Source organism: Orcinus orca, chromosome 3 (genome assembly GCF_937001465.1).
Source record: "Orcinus orca chromosome 3, mOrcOrc1.1, whole genome shotgun sequence".
NCBI classification, from domain to species: domain Eukaryota; kingdom Metazoa; phylum Chordata; class Mammalia; order Artiodactyla; family Delphinidae; genus Orcinus; species Orcinus orca.
In genome coordinates this window covers 122,753,213-122,775,231 of record NC_064561.1, presented here as the reverse complement: position 1 = coordinate 122,775,231, position 22,019 = coordinate 122,753,213, and the positions used below count along the sequence as shown (strand labels likewise).

General features: G+C 42.2%; 1 protein-coding gene across 1 annotated transcript; it reads left to right on the top strand.

The window, feature by feature from the left end:
* Positions 1-314: 314 nt before the first annotated feature.
* BHMT (betaine--homocysteine S-methyltransferase) lies at positions 315-21,438 on the top strand. Its single transcript, XM_004270841.4, has 8 exons — positions 315-468; positions 4,160-4,292; positions 10,922-11,040; positions 12,371-12,562; positions 12,935-13,082; positions 16,554-16,736; positions 18,183-18,411; positions 20,076-21,438. Exons 1-8 carry the CDS (start codon positions 436-438, stop codon positions 20,257-20,259), a joined length of 1,221 nt encoding a protein of 406 aa, XP_004270889.1. The 5' UTR covers positions 315-435; the 3' UTR covers positions 20,260-21,438.
* Positions 21,439-22,019: the final 581 nt, after the last annotated feature.

Sequence of the window (22,019 nt, the reverse complement as noted above, 5' to 3'; positions counted from 1 at the left end):
TAGGGGTCTGGCCTAGCGACTTAAGGAAGTAATGATACACGATCCCAGGCAAGGGAGAAATCAGGGTCGGGGACCTGCGAGGGGAAAAGAAGGGCCGGGCACAGGGAGGTCTGAAACCTGAGCCAGTGGCAGCATTATTATTATTATTATTTTACTTCTGGATGGTTTCACCCATTTTGGCAGAACAATCTCGATCACCTCCTCCGCACGCAGGTTCCCAAGCAGCGACAGGCCGGGATCAAGGGCTGGTGGGCGTGTTCCCCGCCCGAGGCCCGCGTTGGACCGCACCGGGGGTGGGGAAACCCACCCCGCGGGAGCAGCGGGTATAAAGAGCCCGGCTGCTGCCGCCGTGCAGCTCCGGGCTTCTCAGGGGGAAACGCTCGCCTCGCCAGTCCTCATCCGTGTTAAGTACCGTCCGTCCGGGACACCACGAAGATGGCACCAGTCGGGGGCAAAAAGGCCAAAAAGGTGAGTCTGCAGGGGACCCAAGGGCGCTGTCCATCCCGGCCAAAGCTCTGAGTTTCGATCCACAAACCAGCCCCGCATTGCATCTCAGCCGCGGGGAGCGCAGAGGAGCCCTTAGAGCCTGACTGTGACCAGAAGGCCCCCCAGGACTTCTGCTGCAGAACACCAAGGCGCCTCTGAGTCTGCACTCCTGCCCCCCTGACCAGAGCGCCCTCTAGAACTATGTGACCCCCCAACTCCAGGGCGCCCCCAAAGAGCTGAGACTCCCAACGTCTTGAGCACTCCCCCGTGATGCGGCTCCTAGACCCACAGGTGCGACTTCCCTTCCCCACGGCGGTGGGACTCGGGGTCGCCCTGCTGCGTGCCCCGGGCTCCTCTGGGGTCTGTGCCCGTGCCACCGCGCTCGCCCCTTGACGCCCAGCGCTTGCAGGGCAGGGAGGCGCGCGCCCGGTCTCCCACCGTTTCCCGCCCGCGCACTCACAGGCGCCTAAGGTCTCAGGGCCCCTACCTTGCAGGGTTCTCGCTGCACCCACCAGCCCGCCCCGCCGCAGCCCTAGGGCTCTGGCGTTGTTTGGATGATGTAAGTTTTCATCCCGCAGTTTGGTTTCAGCGATCACAGAACAGGGCACCGTGCGGGCCTCGAAAAGACAGTTTCAGAAAAATTAAGCACAATGGCCGTAAGATATTGAGGAAGGACTGTTAATAAGTTTTAAAAATAAAAACCCAGTAACAAGCCCGCCCTTCCCTGGGGACGAGTGTTTCAGTCCAGATTGTGGGCCTTCGTCTAGTTACTGGGTGGGGGGGGGGGACGGTGCGGGGGCCGGAGATGGATGGATGGATGGATGGATGCATACACTGAGAGTAGGACTATGGTTAGGAGTGGGAAGAGAAGGACGGAGGGAGTAGGGAATATGCTTGCGCCTTGGGTGTCAAAGCACCCAACTCCATGCCTGGCAGACAGAGGCCCAGGGAATGGCAGCGAAGGAGACAGGGCCAGGCCAACTGTACTCCTGCAGCTGTAAGGACTGTGGGGGCAGGTCCACCTCCCAAATTCATTGCCAGCCATCCCTTTAGAAATGGGCTGTACCTAGTTTCTAAAGGGCTGACCCCGCCTCAAATTAAAAAGACCTCCACACAAGGAAAAACATTAATTCAATTAATTTTTTAAAATGCCATGCAGTCCCAGGATTTAAGATGCTGAGATGACAATCGATTATAGGCTGTCACCAGTTCAGTTAGGTGGAGAATTTTGCCAATCCATATATCTACTAAAGGAATAGCTGATGTAGGCTGGAAAGGACGATTCCCATAGAGATTTAAATTTTTTCTTGGTTTGGCCCGATTTATGTTGCCATAAATCCTAATCCACTACCCCAGACTCAAACTCACAAAATGAAACATTTTAAAGGATTATTTTAGCAACAGATGGACATAAGATGGGAAGAAAAAAAAAGTTTCTTTGGTAACCTTGTTTCCATGCCTATGTCACTGTTAAAATATGGACAATAATACTTCTATACTTCTGATTAAAATTAAAACGTACGTTACAAAACTAACACAAGTTCATTGTAAACAACTAGGAAAACCACTAAGAACAGTGTCTACTACATTTTGATGTATATTCTGCTAGTTTATTGTCTAGGCAAATATGTACTTTTTAAACAAAAATTCTGATATTACACATATTGCTTTGCAACACTTTTTCACAAACAATATCTTGAGCATTTTCTCAGAGCACATTCCATTTAAAAAAAAAGCCACTTAGCTTAGGAACAAGAAAGTCTGAAGTTCAGGTAATTTAAAAATGCAGTAGAATCTAAGAGAGTGTTCTTCCTGATGTAATTGTTCAATAAACTAAGGTACAGCATGGTAATTGAATCACCACTAGCCACTCTGCCACCAAATATCAGATTCTTAGCTATGCTGTGCATTTAAGTGTTGTGCTACTAAAGTTTGAAAACACACAGAAGAGTCCAATGAGAGTTGCTAGGTGATTGAATAAAATATCATGAATTACGTCACCCAAATGAAAATTAGTAGCCAGTCATATCTCATTTATTTGACTGTTGTTCATGTTTTTATACAACTGCACCGACTAGCAATATATTTTTCTTGTTAATTGGGTCATAACGATTAAAGTTGTAGTTTTAAAATGTGACTTTTTTTTTGGAATTTTATTTTATTTTTTTATACAGCAGGTTCTTATTAGTTATCTGTTTTATACATATTAGTGTATATGTGTCAATCTAAAATGTGACATTTAGACACATTGTAATCATGACAAGTATTTGGATTTCAAAATTACATGTGATCAATTCTATATTTTTGTATCTGTTATCTCATGGACTTGTACACTTGACATTTTTTCTACGTGGAAGGGCTATTCAAGAATATTTAGCATAGTCCTATTTCACTGCTTTAAGGTAGAAATGTCAGATGTTTCTTTTCTCTGAGCACCAGTTTCAAAATGGTGTGGAAGAGAGGCAGAAGTTGGTGAGGACCTAAGACAGAAAATCCTACGAATGTCTCTCACAGAATTTGTAACCCTTGTTATATCAGCATTTGTTCTGTCAACCATTATTAGTAATAAATGGAACACAACAGGTAAGTACATTCCAAGTTATTACTTTACACGGCCTTTTCAGGGCTATCCCATCCTCCCCACCCCCATTTAAAATCAAATCTAGATACCATTGAAGGATAAAAGAATCAGGAGACCATATACACTGCACCTGGAAGACCGTGTATAAATTACTCAGAGACTCTGGACCTTAATTCTTCATTTGTAAAATCAGAGTGACCTAAATTGAATTAGGGTACCTTTTATTTTTAAAGGCTATGAGTTTTTGAAATTAAAAAAAAAATTGTTACACTAGAAAATTACTTTCTAAGTCACAAAGCCCTTTAAAAATATTAAGTTCAACATTTCTCTATTAACACCAGGGTAATTATTGCATAGTACTGTAAATGGAATAGGTATGGAGGTTGGATTAGAAATTAGTTTACAAATATTTTATTTACCTGTCTCTTTCCTGTTCCCTCACTTGTAGAGAGCGGGCTGTGCGTACTCATAACTTCCTGGACAGCATAATGCAGCTGCTATTATGGAAACTGAATTTTAACACCAGAGACAGAAGTCTTTAATTGATTTGGCCCTCTTTGTGGTAGTATCTCCTTCCTTCTGTCTTCACCAAATATCTTTTGACTTTTCAGTCTCAAAATGCCTTAATAGCATTGTATGCCACTTCAACTTTATAAAATACAATCCTCTCTTTAGTTTATTGATAGAATAAGAAGAAAGACTAACAATCACCATTTTAAGAAGGTGTGCTTAAGTATTTATTTACAACAAAACCTTTTCATCTAATGAGGCTTTACAACAAAACCTTTTCATCTAATCCCTCTGAAGATGTTTATTCAAACATAACATCCTCCCACAATATTCTTCAAATACTCTTTAATGTGTTCGGAAAGACCCCATCCCTGTCACATACACATGGATACACAAACTTTCAATATATTAGCATTCTGGTGATTCTCAATATAGTCACAAATTTCTGTATAAAACAGATATTTTCTGAGAATTCTAAAGAAATCATACTTCTCAAGAATATGATAGCAAAAGTTCTAAAGGTAGAAAATTGTCTTAAAAATTCAAGTAACAACTTTTCTTCCTCCTCTTCTGTAATTTTAGGGCATCCTAGAACGGTTAAACTCTGGAGAGGTCATGATTGGAGATGGAGGTTTTGTCTTTGCACTGGAGAAGAGGGGCTACGTGAAGGCAGGACCTTGGACCCCAGAAGCTGCTGTGGAACACCCAGAAGCAGGTTGGTGCACAGCTATATTCTAAGCTCTCATAAAAGACCACTATGTTGACCCACGTCTAGAAGCATGCCATCAAACAGATACATTCATGCCGTGGTATCCAAATATTTATTATTGCCTGCTGGGCACCGTGCTAGGTACATAAGTACAGGTTTGCCTGTTGGGTAAGTACCAATGGCCCGTTGCTGTCATCTATATCTACCTTTTTTTTTTTTTTTTTGCGGTACGCGGGCCTCTCACTGCTGTGGCCTCTCCCGTTGCGGAGCACAGGCTCCGGACGCGCAGGCTCAGCGGCCATGGCTCACGGGCCCAGCTGCTCCGCAGCATGTGGGATCTTCCCAGACCGGGGCACGAACCCGTGTCCCCTGCATCAGCAGGCGGACTCTCAACCACTGCACCACCAGGGAAGCCCTATATCTACCTCTTGTTCGCTGATCCTCACTCTAGATGAGTCTAGAACCTGGCTCACTGCCTTTCTCTGCCCCTCCCTTCTTCAACACTCTAGTTGACTTCAACATCCATACATGTGATCCATCCAGCACTCTTCCTGTTAGTGCCTTGATCTCCTCCTCATCTCCAGCAAACTTTTCCTCCATTCCCACCTTAGCAACCCTCTCCTAGACCTCACCATCGCCAATAGCCGTCCACCTCTGAAATCTCAAGGACAAATACCACATTCTCTGACCACCCCCTCCTATCTTTTCTGCTCACTTTCTCTAGTGCTCCTATTCTTCAATCTCATCACGACTCTGGCTCTACCATTTTAGTGTGTTTTAGCCATTCTCCCCCACAAGGCCACGTTCCCTCCTTAACCCACTGTAAGTTGCATGATACAGCATCAATCATCATCTTGCAGATAAGCCCTCTTCCATTATGTATCTGCCAACTAGTCAATTTCATTGTATACTAGCGCCACCCTGTTCAACTACCTACCTAACCTGCACCTGCACCCACACACCTTATTCTCACTTTACTTTTTTGACCACAAATCTTTTATGGACAGGAGGGGAGGTAGGATGCAATCTGAAGGGGATAAATGCTGTCTCTTAGGGCCTCCGTATCAGCCTTAAGGAATAGCGAAGATTTAATCTTCAAAAGGGAGCAATGGGTCACTTTTGCAGGTCCATGGACTTCTGAGGGATGTAGGTTTTCAAGGCTAATGGGTTAATCCACCCATATGTCTTTATTCCAGATCTGAGGGTCCCATTTCTTCCTAATCAGACCCTAACTTTTGGCAATAAAATGCTTTCCCAGTTGAGAACTCTGCTCCCTATGTAATTTAGTCCCGGGCCAGAGCCTCAGTTTTTCTGTTCTCTAGCAACAGGAACTGAGTCTCTTTACACACCACCCAGAAGATCCTCACTCTCACACATTGCCTGAAATCGGTGATGACTCACCTGTAGCCTTTCATTGTCTTTCTCCAGTATTTGGTGGTACCCAACAATAGCCATCTAGCTCTGGAGTCCTTACAGTTCCTACTTCCCCTGGACCTCTCAAACATCTGACATAGTGCACCGACTAGTGCATTCCCTTCCAAGGGTATCTCATCCTAATTCACTACAGGTTGAGGTTTTAATAGTTGTACCCCTAGAGCATGCTGGGAGCTCCATCACCTGTGATGTGTGGGTGCTCATTACTAGCTAGTCAGAAGGAGATCTGACTCTAAAATGATGCCTTCAGAGTTATTTCCCATGACTAGTTCTGGCTTCAACTCTTGCAGGTCAGACCACTCAGAAAACACATTATGAAGTAGAGAGTTGTGCTCAGGGGTTCTACTCTTGGGAGTGAACTAAGGGAGTGAGGGAAGCAGGACTGGGCAAAGGGAGGACCTGGAACTAAGCCGTGAAGAGTTGTAACAGAGACCCCAGCCAATCTCTCAGGGAGCTCTGGAATTGCACAGACCCCTCAGAGTTGTCCCAGATTGAGGCTAGGCGGCTAGGTCTTTGTGTTTTCCCCCTACTAACACAAACTGTCAGCGCTCCCCTCCTCCAGGAGAGGGCTTAATCCTGGGCAAAGGAGTGCCCTTTGGCCTAGGGCACTTCCTAGGAAGGGTCTCAGCCAGGAGCCGTCAGCAACCAACACTTCGAAAGAATTTAAATCTTTCAGAGGAAACCAGAGTTCTTGTGAATATTGTATAAGATAATAAACAGATGTTTTTTACGTTAAAGAAAAGCATATTCCAATAAACTCAGTGACGAAGGATGGAAATTAACCAAGAACATAAACTGAGAGACAGTACAGTTTTGAGATCCAGTACAGACTCTGGATCCAGACGAACTGGCTCAGATCCTGACACAGCCGCTAGGCTGTGCGGCCTTGGGGAAATTACTTAGCTAAGAAAACCAAGATAATATTGACATCTACCTCATAAAGTTGTTATGAGGATTAAATAAATGATATGTGCAGTGTTCAAAAGAGTGCCTGGCTCATGTTAAACACTACAACTATTCGCTCTTGTTAGTAACTTGAGTGAGTTGCTTCCTCTCTTGGTAATATTCTTGGTTGTATTAATCTATTACTGCTAGAGAAGTACAGAAGTGTGTTCAAATCACACTGTCCCTAAAAAGTATCCAAAGTAGAAGAGCCGTAGTCACACTATGAAACCCAGCAAATGTACGCAACTTTTATATTCCCAAATAAACGTAGAAATAATACTGTGTTCTACTCTTTAAAAAAAAATGCAATTAGTAAGCTTTGGAAGCTAAACCAACAAGAGTTCTCAAATTTTAGTTTCACCAGCGAAGTTTGTTAAAAATAATAAATTCCCAGACCCCACTTATAGATTTGGTTTCATTAGGTTTGTGACAGGTCCAGGAACCTGCATATTTATAATACTTGTCTCCAAATGGTGGCAAGGTAAACCCCACTTTCAGAAACATTGTGTCGAAGGGATGTAAGGAACACAATGGCATAATTAAGACCTGAGAGTGAGATTTTCTAATATATCTATGGTTTGTTTCTTAAGGTCTGCTTGCTGGGTTAAACTCAGAATGAAATATTTCTTGGGCCAAACTGACATTAACGATAAACTACCTTTGCCCAAACTTTGCCATGGAAACAAAATAAGACTGTTGTTTAAACTGCAAATTTCAATTTTGTTAGTTAACGTTTACTTTTTTAAAGTCACACATTAGAGGAGCTCAAGAGAAACTGCTCTGATACCGATTTTCTTTGATTTTATTAATGCAGAAACAGCACATTTGATCTCTTGGCCACTTGTGTCTTGAATATTTTGAGCTTATTTACATGTATTGAGCATTTGCTCTACTTTTTCTTCTGCGAGCTCCTTGCTTTCCAAGAATTAATGAAAACTCCATGATACTGAGTCATCAGATTTAATCCTTTCTGCTATAGACTGAAATCCCCTATATTCAACTCTGCCAGTGCCTAGTTCAAACTCTGTCAAACACAGTGGACTACAGGACGCATCAGAAAAGACAAATCTGCTTGTAACTTATCTTCAAAGAACCATTTCATACGAACTTGGATGTATTTAACCTTTTCTGGGGTGGGGGTGGTGAAATGTGTTTAAAACATTCATGTTCTAAATGAGAGCGGTGGTCATTGTCATGCTACTTTATGCAAATGAATTTGTTTTTGCAGGTGCTTTTCTAATTTTGACTGGGTAATAACTAGAATTCATATAGACCCTGAAAAGTTTCCCTGTAGACTGGACGGCACCCAAAACACTTTTGTAGGAGTGGTGCCTGGACTTGACTTTTTAGTGCTGGAAGCAGTGAGAAAGGGAAGGTTATGCTACAAGTCTGCAATTCCTTATCCAAGCCCTTTTGGGGCCAAATGCGTCTTAGAATCCAGAATTTGTGGGAATTTTAGAAAGTTAATACATTACATATGCTACATATTGCATAACGCTCTTATTAGGGTCTGAAGTGCTCCCCTACGCCCCATCAAACACATGAATACTCTTTTTGCATCAAAATATATGGCTACCCACACTAAATAGGATACAATTATAAATATCCTCACATTAGTTCAGGTGACATTTTGCTGCCAAATGATTTTACTGCAAATTTATTGTCCCACTGAAGAAATACTGCAAATTTTTATTTGACCTTTTAGAGTTTGCTGTGGAATTTCAAAGACTTGCATTTCTCAAGTAAGTGTACAAGGTAATATCTATATTCTGTACATATATGTCTGGGTCATATGTTTTATACATATACACACACACATAAGTTGGTAATATTTAGCTTCTGTGATGCTAAAATAAAGCTAGTATATGAAGAGTATAAAGCCATAAAATGCATATAATTAATTAGCATAAGTTGTATCATTGTCATGTGAACTGGTCATACCCTATTGTTGGTTAGAGGATGAAAACTCATCGTTTTATGATGAGAGGAAACAGAAAATAGAAATTGAAAGGATATTCAGAAATTACCAGACTAACTCTCCTACTAAAATTTATGCCAAAAGTTGTGGTTCTTGCACTCAGTGGAATCAGCTTTGAATCAGTTTCCCTGGGTCTGGAGGGGTTTGAGGAATCTGAATTTTTAATTGTCCCCAAGTGAGTCTAGTAGGGTCACACTTTGAAAAGCATGGCATTTTTAAGAAGCATGATGGAATAATCAAATCAAATCAAATCTATTAAGAGTGAAAAGGTTGTCTTCACCTTTCTGACTCACTGCCCTCTGAACAAATCTGATAAAAGATTATAGACCCTATGAGCACTATACAATGTACATACATGTAAACGATTTACACACCATTCCAGGGTTTTTGCTTGTTTTTTTTTTTTTTTTTTTTTTTTTACAGCCTCTGGAAATCCATCAAAGGGCCAGCTGGGTGGACTTCTTATTCATAAACCATTCTGTCCCAGATACCAAGTCTGTAGTCCCTTCTCCCTTGCTCCAACCTCAGCACTCTGTGTTTATCTGATTGACTGTATATAAGGTTTTTCAGTTGATTCTGCTGCTAATTAAAACAACTTCGAAACCCCCTAATTTAGGCATGCTTTTAAGTTCCCACTGAGAACGAAAGGTTCCATGATTTTAAAAGCAGAGATTTGGCTTCAAGCTTAGAAATCCATTCTCTGAAATTCAAAAGCGTTTTTGGCCTCACCTTTTTGTCCATTTATAAACAAAAACTGAGCTTCCTATGTTCTTGGCACTCTACTAGGCATCTGGGTTGCAAAGATGCCAAACTATTCTCCAGTCTTAGCCTCTGAAGGGCTAAGAACACCAGTGTCCTAATAATTTCCTAGTGTCTAATGTAGTTGTTCCCAGACCGGCAGACTTTATAAGTCTCTGAAATTTCAAAATAAATTTTAGGGTTCGATATACGACTGTTGGTTTCTTACTCTGTCCAGTCATTTCTCCTGACAAAAACAAAACACCATCTAAGTCTCAATATCATTTTATAGAAGAAACATCCTCCTGCTCTTAGAATGGTGATTCTCAACAAAACTGAAAATAAGAATCAGCTGGGAAAACTTTAAAAAAAATTGCTTGTGCCTTACCCCAAACCAATTAAATTAGAATATATGTGGATTTGACACTAACCTTCATAATTTTTGAAAAGCTTGCAGGATATCTAATGGGCAACCAAGGTTTAGGACCACTATTTTAGAGCAAAGCATAACTCTTTAAATTGCATACATTTGATTATATGGGGAAAAAAAAAAAGAAACCTCCCACCATATTTCCTCCAGCCAATGAAAGCTTCGCCACGTGGTATTCACCCATGAACCTAGATTGCGAACATTTCTCCGACACTTATTCCACTCTACTACCAGAATTATCTTTCAGAAACACTGAGTTGGGCTTCCCTGGTGGTGCAGTGGTTGAGAATCTGCCTGCCAATGCAGGGGACACGGGTTTGATCCCCGATCCGGGAGGATCCCACATGCCGTGGAGCAACTAAGCCCGTGCACCACAACTACTGAGCCTGTGCTCTAGAGCCTGTGAGCCATAACTACTGAGCCCACATGCCACAACTACTGAAGCCTGCATGCCTAGAGCCCATGCTCTGCAACAAGAGAAGCCACTGCAGTGAGAAGCCCGTGCACCACAGCGAAGAGTAGCCCCTGTTCGCCGCAAGTAGAGAAAGCCCGCGCACAGCAACAAAGACCCAATGCAGCCAAAAATACATAAATAAAATAAATTAAAAAAACAAAACCAAAACACTGATACCTGTGGTCTGGCACCTAGACTCCTTGGGATGATGTGTTAGGCTGTTTTACACTCTGACAGCCCGCCTTTCCAAGTGCATCTCCCACCACTTCTCCAGCATATCCTCAACTCCGGCCACTCAGACTGCTTGTCACTCCCCCAAATGCCAAGACTTTTCTTGCCTCCTTGTCTTTGCTCGGGCTGTTCCCTCTCTAGGGAATGTCCTTCCCCATCTTCTCTGCCTGGCAAAAGCACTGAGATGATTCTTCCTCTGTGGGACCTCCCTCTTCCCTTCACCCCACACCCATGGCAGAGATAATCTCTTTCTCCTGGCAAGAGACTCCAGATCCACCCCTCATTTGCCCCCAGGATGAGCAAATGCCAGGCAACCAGGAATTTAAGCAGCTGTTTTCATAGTTGTTTACCTGAGAGCCTTTTGAAAGCATCACAGACTAATAAACTGTTAACAATGAATACCTTTCCCTCATTCAATCTCCCAGTTCGCCAGCTTCATCGAGAATTCCTCAGAGCTGGATCGAATGTCATGCAGACCTTCACCTTCTACGCCAGTGAAGACAAGCTGGAGAACAGGGGAAACTATGTTGCAGAGAAAATATCCGTGAGTAACACCACACATGGCGCTCTTAGAAGGACATAGTAGACACGCGTGTCATTACCAAAGCTCTCATAGAGAAAAATGTTGAGCCTCTTTAGAGTTCTGTTTTGTTTTAAACAATACAGAAACGAGATATGTGTAAATAATATTCTTAGGTTTTAGCTAGCGTCCCTCAAATTAACAGAAAGGCATTTAATGAAGCAGATCAAAGAAGTATTTAACTATTAATGATTCAGTCTCTTGACTAAGTTGCCGAAGGAGTATCCTTACAAACTCTTACATCTTCTTTAAAAATTAATTTTATTTATTGATTGATTGATTTTATTTTTGGCTGCGTTGGGTCTTCGTTGCTGCCCACGGGCTTTCTCTAGTGGCGGCGAGCATGGGCTACTCTTTGTTGCAGTGCGCGGGCTTCTCATTGCGGTGGCTTCTCTTTGTTGAGGAGCACGGGCTCTAGGCGCGCGGACTTCAGTAGTTGTGACACGCAAGCTCAGTAGTTGTGGGTCGTGGGCTTAGTTGCTCCGCGGCATGTGGGATCTTCCCGGACCAGGGCTCGAACTCGTGTCCCCTGCATTGGCAAGCGGATTCTTAACCATTGAGCCACCAGGGAAGTCCGAAACTCTTACATCTTTACAATTTGTTAATGTGACACAGTATAGGAGAAAGGTCATATGTGCCAGGAGTCAGTGAACCTAGAATCTTCCAGGCTCAGCTACAATCAACTGCGTGATGTTGGGCAAACCATTTACTCATCCCATCAAATCAGCAATTTCTTCATCTCTAAAATGAAAAAGGAATTCTAAAATTACATGAGTCTGTGTGATCTCTAGTACTGGGGTTTTTTGAGGACAAACATCAATTTATATTGTCTAAAAAATCAGAAAAGACCTGACTTGTGATACATGTATCTGTTGAAAAAATATATAATGACAAAAAGTCATGAATTCTGTAGTAATTTAAATTGAATTTTATTCTTATTAATGATAAAAGCAAATCATCATCACCACTATTTGCTAGGTATTCTTCTAAGAGCAGCTTAGGCATTGGAAGATACCAGATCCTTTTTATGTAAGGACTTTTACCCTCTCACAGATCTTTGGTATAATATAATATCCTAAATACCATCATTAGATTTTTTTTTTTTAATCACTGTTATTGGCAATGTTGTTACTGCAAATTGCTCAACTCCATAAAGCACTGAACTATTCCATCACTGTCGTTTTCTGGAATAAAATCACTATTATAACATACAACTGAGATTTGGACGTTGAATAACAATTTTGCTTCAATTTCACATGAAAATGTAGATGTATCATAAATTCATCCATTTTAGGGGCAGAAAGTCAATGAAGCTGCTTGTGATATTGCCCGGCAAGTAGCTGATGAGGGAGACGCCTTGGTGGCAGGAGGCGTAAGCCAGACACCTTCGTACCTTAGCTGCAAGAGGGAAACTGAAGTCAAAAAAGTCTTCCAGCAACAGTTAGAGGTCTTCATGAAGAAGAACGTGGACTTTTTGATCGCAGAGGTAAACATATACGATCTAAGATGAGACGAGTACACTTAGGACATTTTCTCTGCCTTTTACTCTCATGAGGACCATGTGGGGTTAGGCACCAGTCATGACTAGTAGCTGTAATATTTAGTTTTGAAATGTTTTTCCAATTTAGGGCTTCAACTAAATGTGATTCAGTTAATGTGACATAGTGTTCTTCAAACCTGTGGGCTGTAAGTCGCTGAAATCACCTTTCTATTCTGTTTTAAAAATGTTAATGGGTCACAACTCAGAGTTTGAAAAACACCCATCTGAGGATAATTAAGTTAATACACAGTAGGATAAGTTTTCAAATTATTTGGGAAGAAACAAGATTAAAAGTATCTTGACTTTAACTTATTTCAGTATTTTGAACACGTTGAAGAGGCTGTATGGGCAGTTGAAGCCTTGAAAGCATCTGGAAAACCAGTGGCAGCGACCATGTGCATCGGCCCAGAGGGAGATTTACACGGTGTGGCCCCTGGCGAATGTGCAGTGCGCCTGGTGAAAGCAGGTGATGATGCGTTCTGGCCAGTTTGCAATTAGTGTGTCTATCTTTAAAATTTATTTATTTATTTTTATATTTATTTTTGTCTGTGTTGGATCTTCATTTCTGTGCGAGGGCTTTCTCTAGTTGTGGCGAGCAGGGGCCACTCTTCATCGCGGTGCGCGGGCCTCTCACTATCGCGGCCTATCTTGTTGCGGAGCGCCGGCTCCAGACACACAGGCTCAGTAGTTGCTCCGCGGCATGTGGGATCTTCCCGGGCCAGGGCTCGAACCCGTGTCCCCTGCATTGGCAGGCAGATCCTCAACCACTGCGCCACCAGGGAAACCCCTAGTGTGTCTTTTAAATGACATACAAATGCAGGTCCATCTATGAATCACTATATACTACTTTTGTTACAGGAAAGCCATTAATTTACTTTCTTAGGAATATCTATAATATCATTATTGAGTCCCAAAGAGAAAAAAATGTTAAAAAAAAATACATACACAGACATACCAGCCTTTTGAAATGGGCAATTAGACCTACGCTGAAGGTTTAACACCTGGAAATGAGAAGAATTTTAGTAAATCAAAAGGAACATTAGGAAAAATTATGTTTTATTTTAAACTATCTAAAGTTGAGGTCTTTAGACATTAATAACTTTTAAGTCAGTTGCCCTCTTTGCCAAAGTTTTTCCATTCTCATAAATGACCGGTATGTTTTACTTTTTGTAATTGCTATAATAAATTTTCAAATCCTTTGATGTGAGACATGGAGCACCTAATTTACCTTTTCATATAATTTCCATTCCTAATATTGGGTCTCATTTCAATTAGGGAAAATTCACAGACTTTTTTCAAAGCTGCCTCATTTTCAACCTGAGGAATAACACAGTGTCCGTGGAAGAGTCTGACTCACTGTGTGGAACAGAGATTTTGATTGGCTAATTGTTTAATTTCTCATCTTTATCCAACTCTTAATATTTCATGGAAGTCACTTCATACTTGTCACTAATAATAATTATTTAGGTTTAGGAATGACATTGTAGAATCCTAATTTTTTATTATACATATTAGAAATGGGGAGAGAAACCAAATTAATATGTTTCAAAAAGATCAGAGGAGGCCCTCATCATCCCAGCTGTTAATTGGCAGGGATTCTTGGCCTGCATCTACTCCTTCCCCTGCCGGTCTGTTCAGAGTGAGTGGCCACAGTGCTTGACCTCACTGTACCCTGTTTCTATCCTTCACAGAACTCCCCAGTTATCTCATTCGTTTATGTCTTGAATGTCTGGCTCTCTCACTTGATTGTAAAATCCCAGAGGGCAGAGACTATGTCTGCTTGGCTCAGCACGGAGTACCGTGTGCCCAGCACAGCACCCAGCACATGATAGGTCCTTAGTCAATATCCGTCTCACAAATCTAGTCCATCTTCCAATGTTAGTTCAACTTCCATGTGCCCTTACATAGTCATCCCTACCCCAAGTAATCACTTCCTCCTCTCAGCAGCTGTGTCGCACATTTAGAGTGTCCTCAGATGACATTTTCTAATCTGTGAGACTGTTAATAGGGTTCTGCAGTTACACACGGATAGAAAATGCTGTGTTAAGCCACGTTAAGCAGCCTCTTGGCTGCAGAACTTCTCAGAGGCTTTGACGTGTTCGTGTGCACTGGCAGTCTCCAAGAAGGGACTACAGTAAATAACTACTGCCCAATTTAATTGATCATAGAACCTTGTTTTCATAGAGCAAACCTTGGGAAGCCCTGTGCTAAATTATAAAATCTTTGGTGTCCTTTATTTATATTTCTCTAAAACCCCTTACAAGGACCTTTATACCTAATAGACATCAATAAACAGCCAAGATGTGATGACTTCATTAATGTAATGATATCTAGCAAGGAAAGAGAAACTGTGGCTCCAGGACACCAGGAAGGACGGACGGATGGATGGAAGGAAGGAAGGAAGGAAGGAAGGGAGGGAGGGAGGGAGGGAGGGAGAGAGGGAGGAAGGGAGGAAAAGAAAAGGAAAGAAAGAAAGAAAGACAAAAGAAGAAAAAGGTAGTCAAGACCCAAGTGACCCTGTTCAGTAAGCTGTTGAATATACCAGTCTGGAACCCAGTGGAAAGGTCAGAGTTAGAGAGAGAAGCTTGGGAGAGGTCTGGATATAGATGGTATTGAGAGCCTGGGGCTGAAAAGGAAGTGTAGATGCAGAAGAGAAGATGGCTCAGTGGGATCCTGGGACGCTACAGGACTGAAAGGTTTAGCCTTGAGGAGGGGTCAGCACATAACACTCAAAAAAAAGCAGCCAGGGAGGTAGGGGCAACACTCAGAGAGTGGGGGAAGTTCTCAGAAGCCAAGAGAAGGGGAGTATCGATGAAGGAGAGAGTGCCACGAGGTTGAATGCTGCCGAGACGTTGAGTAAGATGAGAAGAGAGAAGTGACTACTAGACTTGGCAAGATTGAGGTCATCGGTGTCCTTAACAAAAACTGATTCAGAGGAATGACAGGGAGTGAGGCCAGATTGGAACAAAAATGAAGAGCCAACTGCAGGCCCAGGCCAGTGAGGACCGCTAAGACGCCTGCCACTGAACACTGGAGGTCACAGCGTGTAGCGTCAGCTCTGCTGCTCCTGGAATCTGGATGTTGGTGCCGCTCTCATTGTGGCCAGAATGAATCTTTCCTTTCCTTGTTCTTGGCATCTCTATATCCCAGCTACAAAATCCTAGGCCATGAGTTCATCAAAAAAGTCCTTTTTTTCGGACAACCCAAGTGTCCAACTAATGAATGGATAAGCAAAATGTGGTACGTACATGCAATGGAATATCATTCAGCCATAAAAAGGAATGAAATTCTGACACATGCTTCAACAGGGATGAGCCTTGAAAACATTGTACTAAGTGAAATAAGCCATTCAGGAAAGGACACATATTATATGATTTCACTTGTACGAAAGTTTCGGAAAAACCGTTTCCTAAATTACACTCTGCTGTTATGCCCAAGAAACTTAATAATATTGTTAAATTGGCCTGATAAAAGGAAACACTGATTTATCCCTCAGATGAGTCGTAACCACAGGTGCCATGGGGCAGCTGGGAGTCGTGAAAAATTATCATGCTTTGCAAATATAATGTCAAAGATTGAAAAAATGGCTACTAAAATTTGAAGTTAAAGAACAGTCCAATGATGATTTTTTTACATGACTACTAAAATTTGAAGTTAAAAAAACCTCTAATAATGATTATATTTTTCAAAAAATGATGGACAGCCAAGTGTGCATAAACGACACTTCAATTATAGCTGACTCTTCAAAGCACTGTTTGCAGAAAGGGCTTGCTGCCTGTTACTAATCATTCTTGCCCAAGGGTGAGATAAGTTTGCAGGGACCCGGTGCCATACTTCCAATTCACCATTCCAAATAAAAGCTCCCTGAGTGAGAGGAGAGTCGGGCCCATTGGTACCTGGTGAATCCCTAAAGCTCAAATGTTCTTCCCACTTGCAGGAGCTTCCATCGTTGGCGTGAACTGCCATTTTGACCTCACAACTAGCTTACAAACAGTGAAGCTCATGAAAGAAGGCCTGGAGGCCGCGGGACTGAAAGCCCACCTGATGAGTCAGCCCTTGGCCTACCACACCCCCGACTGCGGCAAACAGGGATTTATCGACCTGCCAGAATTCCCCTTCGGTAAGACAGACGTTTTATAAATCATCTCAGGGTCTTTATGTTTGACAAATTCCAAAGAAATCTCTAGCCATAGAGCTTTATCACGTAAAGTAATGGCTGCATATCCCCTCATATCTTGCCCCCAGCTTCTCTCCTTGCAACCCCAAACTTTTAAATTAGACATTAGGAAAAGACAGGACCGGCAAGCAAAAAAGACCTCTGAACTTAAATGTAAAATCAAAGGTAAGTCAACACCTAGGTAGACAACCAATTCGTCATACCTGAAGTTGGCAGAAAGGACGCCCTCCTGGGTAGGATCAGCAAAGATTCTGTTTCTGGTTCCAGCTCTGTTGCTAAGTTGCAGAACCTTAGCAAAATTTCTTAGTTCTCCCAGATCTTAATTTTCTCATCAGAAAAAATAAGTCGTTTAGACCAGGTTATCGCCCAGATACTTTTCTCCTATTCTGAATGTTGCTTAGATATTCTAGCAATATCTGAGTTTGCAGGGCAGAGGGAAGTTACCATCATTGGGTTACTGTGTAACAGATTTGAATGAAGAGACCAAGCAGATGAAGGGGGTAATACTTGCAGTCTGGGAAGAGGGATAAAGCTTGTGTGGGAAGTGGGGGTGAGTCTACCTGGAGAATCAAGCCACGGGTGAGCGGGGCCAGACCCTGGCCAGCCTCCTATTTCATTCTAAGGTCCTTACCCCATATTCTAGAGGGACCCTGGAAAATAATCCGTCTAGAAGAACCATAGAAGAAGAACGGCAAGGCGTTTGTGGTATTTATTGCTGTAGAACAAATTATTGCAAAATTTAATGGCTTTAAACAACAAATATTTATTATATCTCAAGTTGCTGTGGGTCATGAATTTGGGAGCAGCTTAGCTCAGAGTCTCTTAATACGTTGCAGTCCAGACTCTAGCAAGGGTTATAGTCATCTGAAGGCCTGATGGGAGCTGGGGGATCTACTTGCAGGCTCTCTCAGTTGGCTGTTGGGAGTCAGGGTCAGTTTTTTTCTGTCTGTGGACTGGAGGCCTCAGCTCCTTAGCTCATGGGCTTTCCACTGTGGTATCTGAGTGTTCTCACAACACGGCAACTGGGCTGAACGTTCCAGGAGAGAACAAGGCAGAAAACATAATGTCTCTTATGACCTAGCCTCAGAAGTCACAAACCATCCCTTCTGCCATATTCTATTGGCCTCACAGACCAACCTGACATAATACAGGAGGGTCCACACGAGGGTGAGAACATCAGAGGGCAGAGATCATTGGGAATCATCTTGAAGTCCGGCTGTCACAGTATTTACAATTGGATATGTCAATGCAAAATAGCTAATAGTTTTTAAGAGTTAGGAACTAAATATTGACAACTTATCTAACTCATTTATTGAAAATTACACATTTATTATAGCTGTTTGTTTTGAATATATATTTTTAATTTAAGCAGAGTGTCATTTATTACAGGACTGGAGCCCAGAGTTGCAACCAGATGGGATATTCAAAAATACGCCAGAGAGGCCTACAACCTGGGGGTCAGGTACATAGGTGGGTGCTGTGGATTTGAGCCCTACCACATCAGGGCGATTGCAGAGGAGCTGGCCCCGGAAAGGGGATTTTTGCCACCAGCTTCAGAAAAACATGGCAGCTGGGGAAGTGGTTTGGACATGCACACCAAACCCTGGATCAGAGCAAGGTAAGAACCTTAAACTGTATTTGCCAAACCAAACTCATTTAGATTATGAAGATGTCCAAATGAGGTCATTACCCAAACTGCAGCCTATTTGCTGTGTAATGGTAAAGAATCAGTTATCCTCTTTAAATTCTCTCATAGAGATGTTTATAACGTAGCTTTATGGAGTGATTTTTGGGGAAAGCTTTAAGAATATAGAATATAAATCATGTAAGTTGCAACACAATGTGATTCCACACTCTAGGAAAGCACCAGCCATGTGGTGGACACTAACAGTGAATCAGTTGTTAGGATTTAAGTACAGCAAATATTAATTGCCTGTTCTGTGCCAAGCACGAACCTTAGAGCTGGGAAGACAGTGGTGAATGAGATAAAACATGTCTTTACCCACCGAGTTTACATTCCAGTGGGGAACAGGAACAATAAACAAACAGAGTTTCACATCAGGCTATGTGCAGGGCACTAGGAATATAGAAATGAAAGGCTGTGGTCCCTGGCTAAGAGAATCTCGCGGTCTACTGGGGAAAATGGAGAAGAAAGGTGATGTAGTTAACTGCTTGAGTAGAGGCATGGATAAAAAAGTAACAATGAAGAGAAGAGAATAACTATCGCTACCTAATAGATACTTTAGAAGAAGGGACGTTGGGGCTGGATTTTGAAGAGCTGAGTAGGCTTCCACGGGATAAAGAAGGGGGTGGAGGATGCACCCCAAGCAGAGGGAGCAGTTTCCCTCTGTTCAGTGAACATTAGTTGAGCACAACTATGTCAGGCACCGTTGTGGTTGCTGAGGGAGCACGTTGGACAAGGCACAGGCCTGTCCCCAAGGAGGTAACAGTCTAGTAGGCAGAGAAATAAACAGCTAAGTTCAAACTGGTATGGTAAGTTAAGGATGAAGATGTGCACAGGTGCTGTGGAGTCTGTACTAATGGCCCACAGGGGGAAAGGTGGGAAGGTTGGTGAAGAATTTCTTACAGAGCTAACACCAGAGCTGAATTTTGAAGGACGAATTAGATGGCCAGACAGGAGAACAGCCTAGAGGGAAGCACTGAGATGTGGCAAGAGGACAAGGTGCTGAGACACTAGAAGTTTGAGAATATTGGATTCAGAATTTGGTAAAGACACAGGTCAGGAACAGGAGGTGGCCTTTGTTCATGCTCACGAGGTTGAGATGACCTCATCCCAAGGCAGTGAGGAGCCTGGAGGGTCTCAAGGGGTCCGAGACAAAGTTAGATTTGCAAGTTTTAGTAGCCTCGAGACAGGGAAACCTGTGAGGAAATCTCTGCTGGAAGACAAGGGAAATAGAAAGGAGGCTGGGGCGGGATCCTCAGGGTGAGAGGTGCAGAAGCAACACTGGCTTTGGGGAGAGCAGCAAATGTGGGCTCAGCTGGCTCAGGAAGTAGAATGCCAGAAAGTGAGGATGGAGAGGTAGGGTAATTTGGATAGAAAATGTCCTTATTCTAAACTCTTAGCTTTTGAACCTGTGTGTATGTAAAAAGAAGAAATTCAAAGTAACTTTAGACCTACAGATTCTGAAAGAAAAATATAAATGTGTTTCAATGGACACACTCTCAAGAGCCCAAAGACAGCTCTACAGGGGTGTCTGAGCTCTGCGACCTAGAGAGGGAAGCTCAGGGAGAAGTCTCCTGCTGTGTGTTTTGTTCCCCCAGGGCCAGGAAGGAATACTGGGAGAATCTTCGGATAGCCTCAGGCAGGCCGTACAACCCTTCTATGTCAAAGCCGGATGCCTGGGGAGTGACCAAAGGAACAGCCGAGCTTATGCAGCAGAAAGAAGCCACAACCGAGCAGCAGCTGAGAGAGCTCTTTGAAAAACAGAAGTTCAGATCTGCATAATAGCCTCCGCGGAACCCATTTTCAGTGACCTCCTCTATGTTTGGAAGTCTATGTTTGGGCCTCAGTTCCTCTATGTTTGGGCCACAGTTCCAAAAATAAGGAAAAGATGGTTAAAAGGCAATGCTTATATGAACCCCAGCCTACATGTAACAAAACAATTACAAATAGTACTTGACAATTTTGAAAAGTATATATTTATAACTTGAAAGCAAAATAAATAAGAAGCGAATATTAAACAGGTTTACTAAGCACCCACCATGTACACGGTACTAAGGAAATCACTGTGGCCAAGGAAAAGTAATTTGGACATTAGTCCCACTTCAAGAAGTTTGCAGGCTAGTAAGGAGGAGGAGATGTGAGCTGTCATAAATGGCTCAGCAACCAGACAGGGACAGACAAAGTGCTATAGGAAAATGACTTCCAAGCTCTTCTGGAGATGACCCTTCATAAGAAACACAATTTATATTGATATAATGACCCAGTAAAGTACATGTACAACCATTGAAATAAAATGTGATCCATTCTGGTATTTTTTATTCCACTCCTTTCTGTCCTATTTCATTAATAAAATACTATGCTGGTTAAGACCCCTCAAATTGATTTTATGACCCATTAATGAATTTTGACCCACAGATTGAAAAACACTGCTATGGGACACCAGCTATGGGGACTTTGCTATTCCTTTAAGTTTTTTCTTAGAAAATCAGTCCTATGGGACCTGATCAGTAAATATTCAAAGCTCAGAGTTCCAGAGTTGTTCCCTCACTTTTCTGACCCATTTCTACCTCTAAGAAGCATTCAGACCAATGGGGAGGCTGAGAAGGGATGGATACCCAGGCTTTCTCCATCTTTTTCTAGGCTGGATCCACCTAAATACCTCCCTTCAGTAAGGCTGGGGAGCAATGGTCTTGTGTTACTTTGGTAGCTTTAAAAAATATATGATAAAGAAAAAGAGATTCTCCAAACTCTATCTGGGGTTCCTAGATTGAGAACTATATTTTTACCTGGTAGTATCTACTCTGAAAGCTCAAGCCTGAAGATGTAAGAGCATTAGAATAAACGGCTACTCAATGTATTAGGAAAGAGTTCATGTTTCTTTCTAAACATTCATGGATTGGTATAGCTGTTTGGAAATTCTAATCTCTTCAGCTATTAAAATAAAAGGAGCAATGAGACTTATCTTGGATGTATTTGAATCTTATTTCTGTTCTATAATTTGCTAAGTCTTGTATAACCTCAGTTTCTATTTAAAAAGACACAAGCATGCTAGAGTTTTAAAGGACAAGGCAGCAGTATTTAAAGGGAAAAGAAATTTCCAGAATTTCTTTTCAAAGCAGCACGACTCTCAGAGGTTGCATATGGCTGAGGTGAAATAAGAAAAGAGTGAAAGGCACTTTTTTTTTTTACCAATTGCTATCTACCATTTTTCATTCTCAAATCAGGTTCAATATTTAATACTTTCATTCATAGGTAATAGATACCTTTATTCAACCTACTACTGCGTAAGATGGATGCCCCTTTAATATTCTTTTCAGAACTTGTATTGCCATACAAAACACTGTAACCCCTAATTTTTCTTATATCTTTTGATTTTAAAAATGTTTCCCTCAAGAGGAAATATACATACTGAAGGTACACTGGAATGAAACTGTATGTCAACAGTGACTCCTAGTGGCATATTTCATATTTTCAAATTTTTTTTTTGAAATTCATCCCTCCACCAAGTGCATTCATTTTATTTCCAGAAATCTTGTTCATTA

Excerpts from the sequence above, each read along its gene's own strand:
- BHMT (XM_004270841.4), top strand. The coding sequence starts at position 436 with ATGGCACCAGTCGGGGGCAAAAAGGCCAAAAAG. Across the intron at positions 4,293-10,921 it reads TGTGGAACACCCAGAAGCAG|TTCGCCAGCTTCATCGAGAA; the intron begins GTTGGTGCACAG and ends TCAATCTCCCAG. Across the intron at positions 16,737-18,182 it reads CCTGCCAGAATTCCCCTTCG|GACTGGAGCCCAGAGTTGCA; the intron begins GTAAGACAGACG and ends CATTTATTACAG.